This window comes from Sparus aurata, chromosome 16, assembly GCF_900880675.1.
Source record: "Sparus aurata chromosome 16, fSpaAur1.1, whole genome shotgun sequence".
NCBI lineage: Eukaryota > Metazoa > Chordata > Actinopteri > Spariformes > Sparidae > Sparus > Sparus aurata.
The window spans coordinates 6,983,427-6,992,752 of record NC_044202.1 but is presented as its reverse complement, the minus strand read 5'-3'; the positions used below and the strand labels follow the sequence as shown (position 1 = coordinate 6,992,752).

The 9,326-nt window shown below is 42.8% G+C and overlaps 1 protein-coding gene across 1 annotated transcript; it reads right to left on the bottom strand.

Moving 5' to 3' along the window:
- Positions 1-202: 202 nt before the first annotated feature.
- On the bottom strand, positions 203-8,384 carry slc39a9 (solute carrier family 39 member 9). Its single transcript, XM_030443796.1, has 7 exons — positions 7,796-8,384; positions 7,452-7,560; positions 6,008-6,211; positions 5,507-5,575; positions 5,287-5,372; positions 4,841-4,975; positions 203-4,695 (listed from the first exon to the last, which is right to left on the bottom strand). Exons 1-7 carry the CDS (start codon positions 7,889-7,891, stop codon positions 4,462-4,464), a joined length of 933 nt encoding a protein of 310 aa, XP_030299656.1. The 5' UTR covers positions 7,892-8,384; the 3' UTR covers positions 203-4,461.
- Positions 8,385-9,326: the final 942 nt, after the last annotated feature.

Below are 9,326 nucleotides of genomic sequence, written 5' to 3'. Positions count from 1 at the left end.
TTTAAACATTTCCTTGAAGATATAGCTCCCAGAATTTGTTAAAAATGGGACTAAAAGTAAAAGTGACAACACAGAAATTCTCACTTTTATGATAACGGGATAAAAACTTCCTATAAACTGACATTAAGCAAGAGTTTTAGGTTGAAATCCAGGGAAAACGCCACCATTTTTCGCAGTAAATCATCACAACAAAAGCCTTTTCTTTCACCAGTTAAAAAACTTTAATTTAGTCGTCATAAAACACGTCGCTTTACAACTGAATTTCACAATCGAAAGTATGGAAATAAGGCAGACCCCATAGTGGAATGACAGAAAATGAAAAAAATAGAAAAAGACAAACCTACCCCACCCCCCCCCTCCCCCTGCTGACACTATTACAAATATTAACCTCATCCTAAAATCTGTCTTGACGCGTAAGGAAACCTCCCAACATGTGCCGACATCTCTTCCTGCTCGTGTGGGCGAGAACGCATCGACATCTGGCGATTTAAAGGGTTGCTTTAGCCCAAGTTTCTCCATTTCTTTGCGATAACGATCAAAGACACACTTTCGCAAAGAGGTTATGCGTTTCAAGATGGCTGGACTAACACTGTGGTATTTACTGTGACTGGTCAAACAACCACTGAACACCTTAAACTCAAGCTGGCTTTAAGTTTAAGCAGGTTTACATTCTTTTAATTTGACGTGCAGCTGCTGTCAGCCAATCAGAGTCCAGTGTTTTGCCTGTTTATGATGCAAGAGTGAAACTTCTTTTTTTTTAATTTATGCAATAAAAACAACTTTAACATCAATAAACATGTTCAAAAGCCAGTCTAAACATTATTTCTGTCCTGAGCCATCGTAAGCTAAATCGCTAACCTGTAGATCCGTCTATTCCATCTTGGTTTTAAAATGGTTTCTAAGGATTAAATGATGCGGATCCTTCACTGTAAATGGGCTTCTTCCAAACTTTACAATGCAAAGTTATAGCACAGGAAGAGAATAACATACCGAGAAGACTAAGTTTGGAAGACACCCACTTGTGTTGTCTAATTCAGACGGCTGACGTCTAAACACTGAGCGAGGATTGTTGATTCTGTCCCACATCACTGACACTGGAGTCCCAGGACGGGGGGGGAAGGAAACCAACAAATTCCTTCACTGCACATGAGGGCAGTCCGACTCAAGACGGACTTGAAAATCTGGATCTTCTGTCGAGAAGTAAGACGCTCTCAATAACAAAGAACACTTAGTCCTGCCTTTAACCTGAAAAATCACCAAATCTGGAGGGACGTGGTTTTCACGGGAGAATGGCATCTCAGATATCAGTAAACCTCATGTTTTCATTTCCATTCAAATGATTTTTTCCAACGTTTTCAGCTCGTTTACCCGTTGTACCCTCATCCTGCTCCCACAAAACAACATGTTCTCTCAGTCTGCTTCTCGCTGCACGTGGCGGGGTCCGACATGCGCGCACTGTTCCGCCAAAGTTGCGACAGTTTTGGTTATTTTTACTCGACAGATTTCATTTTCGTTTCCTTTAAACTCCGGGCTCCAAATCAGAATTGAAATTACATTCAAATCAAACTGTGACTGATCTGCTCGCTTACTTCAAAAAGGCACCGTCAGTCAAATCTGATCTCACACCCGCGAAAGTCCTGATAAAAAAAACAAACACATAAATTGAGTTTTTAAAGTATTTAGCTACCAAAAAAATAACAGCTAATGAAGTGCTTAAGCCCCCAATTTCGGTAAATCTTGCACACAAGAAGAGATTAATCCATCAGCAGGTTTCTTTTTCTTCTTTGATGGTCAACTGGATATATTTGGGGGTTTTAAACTAAGCAAGACATTCAAAGACATCACCTTATTCGTATCTGGGGAACTTGCGACGGGCATTTTTCTGACATTTTTGGAGATAGTTTAGGAGATAATAGCTGTGAAGATGTCTGCATACACCTTCAACTTTACAGAAATCATGGCCAAATACTCAAGATAAACCAGAGAACTCGATGTGAGCAGTTTCATGTAGGAACTACATTCTTTCCATCAAACTACAGCCACCAACTGCATCACCGTGAAGTTGTTGCTGCATCTACTCACGGACGAAAGGCTCGCTCAGCCGAGGAGGACGCACGAGCACTTTCATCCATTAACAGACGCACACTTCCTTCTGTGCGGCGATATGACCGACAGAAACAGTTCCTGCACGAACCTGCTCACAACAAGGTTTGTTGATTTTTGCGAGTAACCGGGTCATGATTCCTAGAAGTTCAGTTTTTCAAAAATGTTTTGTTTTTTTGGCAATTTAAGCACCAGAAGCCGAGCGCCACCTAGTTCAGTCAAAGTCGAGAGAGAGCAGGCAGACAAGTTTACGACCGAGATCTCCAAAACTCGGCAGCTCGCAACAAATCATCTAGATGGATGAACTGCACCGCGAGTAAAAGGGAAAACATGCATTTCTGATTTAGTGCGTATTGCAAATTTAAGACCCAACTGTTAATCACGAAAATTGGTTGCAGCTGTCGACAGACCTTTCACTGCACTCTGAATTTCTTTTACAGTTTTTCCTTTTCTCGTCAGAATGAGGAACATGTCAACGCCAGATCTCAGCGCGGATCCTGATGCAATATCCTTCAGAAAGAACAAATGGCACATGCTGGGGCCGTCCTCCGACATGTCCGAGTGTGAAGCAACACAATGGGGTTATTTTTTTTTTCTTCCCTTTTGTACACACACACACATCCGGCGTCCCACAGAAAAGCCTCAAACCATCACGGTGGGTTTCCTCTCGTCAGGTGACTTGGAATTTAATCGACAAGTTTCGTCTGTAAAAACCGTTCAATTTACACATAAAACAGAGACTCCTCAGACAGTCTGTAGCCTCGTGTGTCGGTACTTCGAACAACAGTCCATTAAAAAAAATAAAAATAAAAATAAAAAAAAGAATGTTCGTTGTGAGTAAGCAGTTCCATCTCGCACAAGAGATCGTGGTGAGCGGGTTGGGGAGGAGTTACTCTGTACAGTACACATACATACTTACATACATATACATGAGCTCTGCTGTGAGCAGGCACAGTGATAGTTACACTCACAACATCCGTGTGTCCTGATCGAAGAGGGAGCAGCCGCCTTGCACTCGAACGCATCAACCCGCTACTGTTTTAATGGTGCTGAGGCAGAGACGGGGGGGGGGGGGGGAGGTGCGTTCAAGAGCTCGCATGAGAAGCGCTTTGCAATGAAACCCTCTATAGTCGGCTCAGACTCTGCGCCCCGATTACATGTTTTTGATGATTATTGCTCAGGTATGATTAATCAATGAGGGATTAACCGACTGAAATCCTCAAAATTAAGAAAAAAAAAAGGAGTATGTCTGTTCTCCTGAGCCAATGGTCCCTAATCATCCGTTCATTCAAAGCTGCTAAAATGACCCTCCACCTCTAAAAGAAGCTTAATAACACTCTATACGATCACTTAAGACGATTCTAGACAGATTTATCCTTCAACCGTTATCTATAATTACTCTCCAAGCAAAACAGACGAGAAATAAACCAAAACAGATCAAATAACAGTGACAGTTCATGTTGTGGCTGGTTGTGTCTTCTCCTTGACGCAGGACTCGGGTTTTTTGAGCGGACTAGTCCACGAACCGGTGCGTGAGGTTTTACAGGACAGGCGCAACATCGGCTTTTCAGGCAAAAACTGCTCGTCCTCGACTGAGTTCTCTAACAGGGGAAAACCTCAACTTGGTAGACAAACAACACCCAAAGCGACAGTTGTTACGGGAATCTGGCTGGTTATCTGGGCTCATCTCTTCCCTGGGAGAAAAGAAAAGGAAAAAAAGGAAGAGACCTTGGTAAGAGAAGATGGTTTTCTAGAAGCGGTAACGTCTGTCCGGCGGCGTCTCCTCAGGTTTCTGTTCTAGCTTGCTAATATGGCACTTTTAAAACTGATTTCCACAGATTTACACTGTACAATAAAAAGAAAAGAAAAAGAAAAGAGTTTTCTTTCTTGAGATCACTGGCTGAAATCAAGACCATCTAAATCTCTCTGTGCAACTGTCATCTAGTTAAACATCGCTGTCGTGAAACCAGGGCTGGTTCTTTGACTTTGGACTAGCACGATGATGCGACACTGAAAACTCCACGATGCAGGATGTGAATAAACAGATGCAGGGTCCGTCTCTGGACTTACGGTTACAGAAACAGACACATACAGTAGCTGCAAGTTGTTTCGTCATCAGTGTGCCTTCGTTGTGACGGCAGCGACTCTGATCTCCTGAACATCATTCATTTCCTGTTTCATGGTCAGTCTCGAGTCATAAAAATGTCCCCCCCGCAACGAGCACCAGTCTGGTCCAAAGGGTCCATCAGCAGACGAAAAAAAAAAGCAATAAGACATTTAGATCCCACGTTGTTCGAAGTCTCTGTTTCCGCTTCTTTCCCCTGTACACCCGTCTTAAATCCGTCCTGAGCTCCGGGTCTAATGGTGGTGACCAACGGACAGCACCAGAGGAATGAGGCAGCCCAGCACCAGAGCTCCCACCTCCACCTTGCTCAGTCCTTTGCCCCCGTTTCCCCCGTTGGGGGCGTGGCTGTGGCCGCCACCGCCTACCTCAGGGAGGACGTGGACGGTGGCCACGTAGAGGAAGGTGCCGGCGGAGAAGAGCATGGCGACACCAGTGGCGTTGATGTCTGACAGGGCCTCCTTGCTGCTCTGAGAGGGGAACAGACAGAAACACTGTGAGGCCAAATGTGCGGCTATGAATGTGTTCCCCCAAGAAACGCTTCCCGTCTGATGGCTCGAATGTTTACGACCGCTGGTTCACATCAGAAAATCACTCAAAGATTTTCACAGTTACCTGGCTGAGGCCCAAAAAGGTGAGCATGGCGAGGACGGGCGCTGCCAGCGCAAAGACCAGGAGATGTTTGCGGATGCGGTTCCTCTCAAGACCAGCATGCATCAGGAACGATACCAGGCCAAACGCTGCCGGGGCCTGCAGACGACAGGGCAGCAGAGTTCATTAGGTCATAATAGCTAAAAGTGGCTGTCAGGATTTCCTACATTTTCTCCTGGCTTTTTTGTCAGACTTGCAGTCCAAAAACATTAACTTTACTGTCAGATAAGAGAAAGCTAATTCAACAATTGGAACAAATCAGTGATATCAGATGAATCAATTATCAAAATAGCTGCCTATAAATCTAAAGGGGATCACTAAGCAAATAGTTGCTTCAACTTAATTTGCTACACAATAAAAAAAAAGTTGAAAGACATCATTTTACTATAAAATATATGAGCCATTATTACCTTATGCAGCATGATGGCTACAAAGACAATGAGCTGAACGCTGGTCTGAGACGTAGAGGCAGCAGCTCCCAGAGCCACCCCGTCAGCTGGAGACAACAGGTACGACATTAACAAAGCTCTGACTCAAATACTGTCAAAAAAACAAAATAAGTGTAACTGCTGAAACGCATTAACTGAAACGTGATTCACTTATCGACCAAAAAGTAACAAACAGACGTACCTGCAGCGTGGACCACGAGACCCAGGGTGGTGGTGATTTTGGAGGAGGTGACTCTTGCCGACTCTGGATCTGAACCAGACAAAAACAACCAATGCGGAAAGTGTTTACAGGGACCATCTTTAAAGATTTGATAAATATCTTAAAGCAGATTCAAGTTGCGTCTCCACATTGAGGAAGAAGAATTGTTTGGCATCTCACGTTGGCAGATGCTGTAAACAGTTTGCGGAGAATTAGCTGCTCAAATAAAAAGCTTGGAAATTATTGGGAGCCGAGCATGGATGCATCTGGGAAGACAGAACTGGCAGTTGAGCCATCTGGGATTGTTTTGGGTCTAATTTCAACAAATAATTTTCTTCCAGAGATTAGTACTTGATGAGGCCGATGACAAAGCTGCTGTCACCGAACCCCCAATTCCACAGTCTTCACAGACATTCTGGCCGTGTCTACAGCTCATTTCTAAAAACAAAAGTGCCCCAGATGTCTGTTTGCTGCGATACCGACCTTCAGTGCTGTGCACATGAGAGCTGCCTATCTGGTCCACCAGGAGCATGAAGACGAAGCCCAGGACCAGAGACACGCCGATGCAGGCGTGAAGCTGCTCGTGACTGTGCTCATGTTTCCCGCCAGCGCCCAGGGCTGATTCCACCTCACCCTTGGTCTCAGACACTTCCACCACTCCAGCCTGACCGTGGCTTTGGTGTCCACCTGCAGGGACGCGGGTCCGGAGAGAAAAGAAAGAGGCAGTTCAAAATTACGCATGTGTTTGCTGACCCTGCTTAGCTCCATCACAGATCCCGGTGGCATCTCCTGAGAAGCAGCTGATATACAGACGAACACAAAACAAATACTTCTGTTTGACAAAGTTGGTTACACAAGAGAAACGGACGTCACTTGGTTGTTTGCTGCGAGCTGAACTTCGCTCTGTTTGAAGAGGATTCAAACTGTTACAGTCAACACAGGCAGACATATTCATACATACAGTATGTCTACATGCTCTATACTTAGATCCTTAACCCTTAAAACTGATCATTATAAGCACAGAGCTCAACAGGATGAGAATCGCAAACTGATGCTGAAACCAGAGCTCACACAGGACTGCTGCACCAGTTGGACAGGTCTACAAGGGAATAAATTATTATGCAGGCTTTCAAAACTTAAATCTTGACACCAACACTGATCAAATATTTAAACTGTCTCACTGTTCCATTGTCTTGTTTCAAGATGCGAACCCAGGACTACCCTGAAGTTGAACTATGAGTGAAATATCCTGGTGAGATAAAGGCTGAAGATCCTCCCCAAACATAGTTCAAGATGCATTCAATAATGTGTTTCTGACACTCTGTACATACATCACTCTGCACAGCGATGCTCAAACATTCAACTGCAGAAACATCTTAAATGATTCGTCAATCAGCTAGTCGGCTAAGAAAATCAACCACCTGTTGTTTAAGTCAACCATCAAGCAAGAAATCCAAAAGTTCTTTGGATGTGTGAGGATCTGCTGCTTCTCGCTTTCATATACGATTGTTTAATCTAAATGTTATCTCTGGATTTTGGACTGCACTGTCAGTAGAGTTGCAATGATTAGTCGGTTAATCTAAAGAAAACTACTGATTATCAACTATTTTGATAATCAAGTTGATTTTCAGTCATTTTTAAACCACAACTGTCAAACATCCAGCTTCTCGGATGTTGGTCTTTGCCATTTCAAATAGGAAGTGATGGTTTGGGTTTGGTTCGGACAAAATAAGCGACTTAAAAATGTCACTCGTCGGCTCTGGGTAATCGCGATGAGCAAAACTTTTAAGATTACTGTTTTTACTGTTTCCTTCCAATGATTTACTGGTCTGAGGGCAATAAAATGCACCTTTGCTTGCACTTGAGAGGGCTGTGGGAACAATGTGTGAGCGGTCCTTGAGGGAAACACTGTTTGGATGAATTTTACCTTCAAGGATTTCTTCATAAAGTGCGTGGACCCCCTCAGGAATGATGACAGCCAGTGCAGTCCCACACAGCAGCCCTGCTCCCAGCACAGTGATCAGCTTCAGCTTTTCCTGCAGAAACAGTCAGATCAATCTTTACACTCCACAGGTCTGCCTCATTGTTCTAACACAAGATGTCCAGCTGATAACCTGATAACATTACTGATGCATTCATTGAAAGCCACTCACAGATGAACTTTTTGCCTCTCAGTCAATGTGGTCACTGCCACAGTTAGCCAAACTACACACGCCTCCAGAAAGCTCATTTTTATATTTATATATATCATTTTGCATGCCATAGACTTACCTCTGAAAAGTTGACCGCCAAAGGTATTGTTCCAGCCACATAACATCCCACCAACATCGCAAGAGACAGCAGGCTGATCGAGCTAAAATCGTCCATGACTGCACTTTTCTCTTCGGCTAATCTACTGCTAAGCTAAACCATCAAAACCTGCCTCCACCTGAGCTTTAAACACGGACACCGAGTCGTGTTCGTCAAGTTAAATCACATGCCCCGAACCTGAGCAGTTTCTTGTAGACAGCTGTCGATTTAATTAATGCCTCGTCTCTCTTGTGGTCCCCAGTTCAGCTCGCTGCCAAACATCCACGTTAACTAAACAGAGACGTTGCAGCCTCCGGCCTCGATAATGTTAAAGCTAAGCTAACTAGCATCGGTAATTTGCTTCGGCTCTCAAAATCCACATAAGATGAATCCTGACACGTTGACGTCGGCGCGCAAATACCCAAAACGTCGCATGGTTTCTTCCAGATTTAGCTGTCAACAATAATATTGCAACTTCCCGACTTGGTTAGCAGCTAACCAACTGGCTAACTGAACATCCTCTTGTTTGGTGCAGACGGTAAATGCTTCCGGGTCAAACTTCAGCCGCTGAACCTGTGGAGAGAAACCTGCCACGTATCTGCCAGACGTGTCGGAGGAAAGTTTGGAGGCAGTAATGTGGCATATTTCGGCATTTAAAGTTACTGATTATTGTGCTCAAGCAGCCCTCCACAAAGCTAAACCTTTTTATTATATATATATATATTTTAATTGGAAATAATCCATGGTTAATTACATCAAAGGTTCCACTTGTATATTTGGGGGATTTTCTATTAAAACAGCCACATGTAACGAGTGTCATGGTGGTTTAAAGGGTGATTTCTGCAAGTTTTTCCTTTTTTTTAAATCTTCCCCAAGAATAGATTCCAGTGGCTTTTGATGCTTTTATTCATTCATGCATTTTGAATTTTCTTGTAGCCTTAAAGTAAGGAAAATTATAAAAAATTAATAAAAACAAGATTATTTGACCTGAGTGCACATGTACTGTAACTAAATACTTGTACATTCATTACGTTGATGTCATTTGATGTTGTTTTAAGTCTGTTTTCGTTTATGTTAAATTTTATGTTTAGTTTGTTGCTTTCCGTTCCATGCTACTCGCTTGGCCACAATTTGTAAAAGAGATTTAGAATGTGTCATCTCCTTGTAAAATAAAGTTACATACAGATAAAAGGCATAAATACAAAACATCTCAAAAGTTATATCCTTTTCAAATAAATTACTGTATTTTTGATAAACACTTTTTATATAATCTATAGTGTGTTCATGCATTTTTAAATACAACAAAACATTTTTAGCAAATTCACACTTACAAATGCAATGTTTCATGAAAATAAAAATATATCTAATTTAATCTATTTTAATTTTGGGTTTCCACAAACAACCTGTAAATCAGAAGGAGACTATCACAATTTAGAAGTCAAAGTTTTTAACTTTTATTTTGGTACAGAATGTCCCTGTTGTTCCAGAAGGGGGTATCCAAGGGGCTAATTGT

Coding starts and splice junctions, on each gene's coding strand:
- slc39a9 (XM_030443796.1), bottom strand. CDS start 7,891: ATGGACGATTTTAGCTCGATCAGCCTGCTGTCTCTTGCGATGTTGGTG. Junction 5,576..6,007: donor TCATGTGCACAGCACTGAAG/GTCGGTATCGCA, acceptor TGTCTGGTTCAG/ATCCAGAGTCGGCAAGAGTC. Junction 5,373..5,506: donor TCTCGTGGTCCACGCTGCAG/GTACGTCTGTTT, acceptor TGTTGTCTCCAG/CTGACGGGGTGGCTCTGGGA.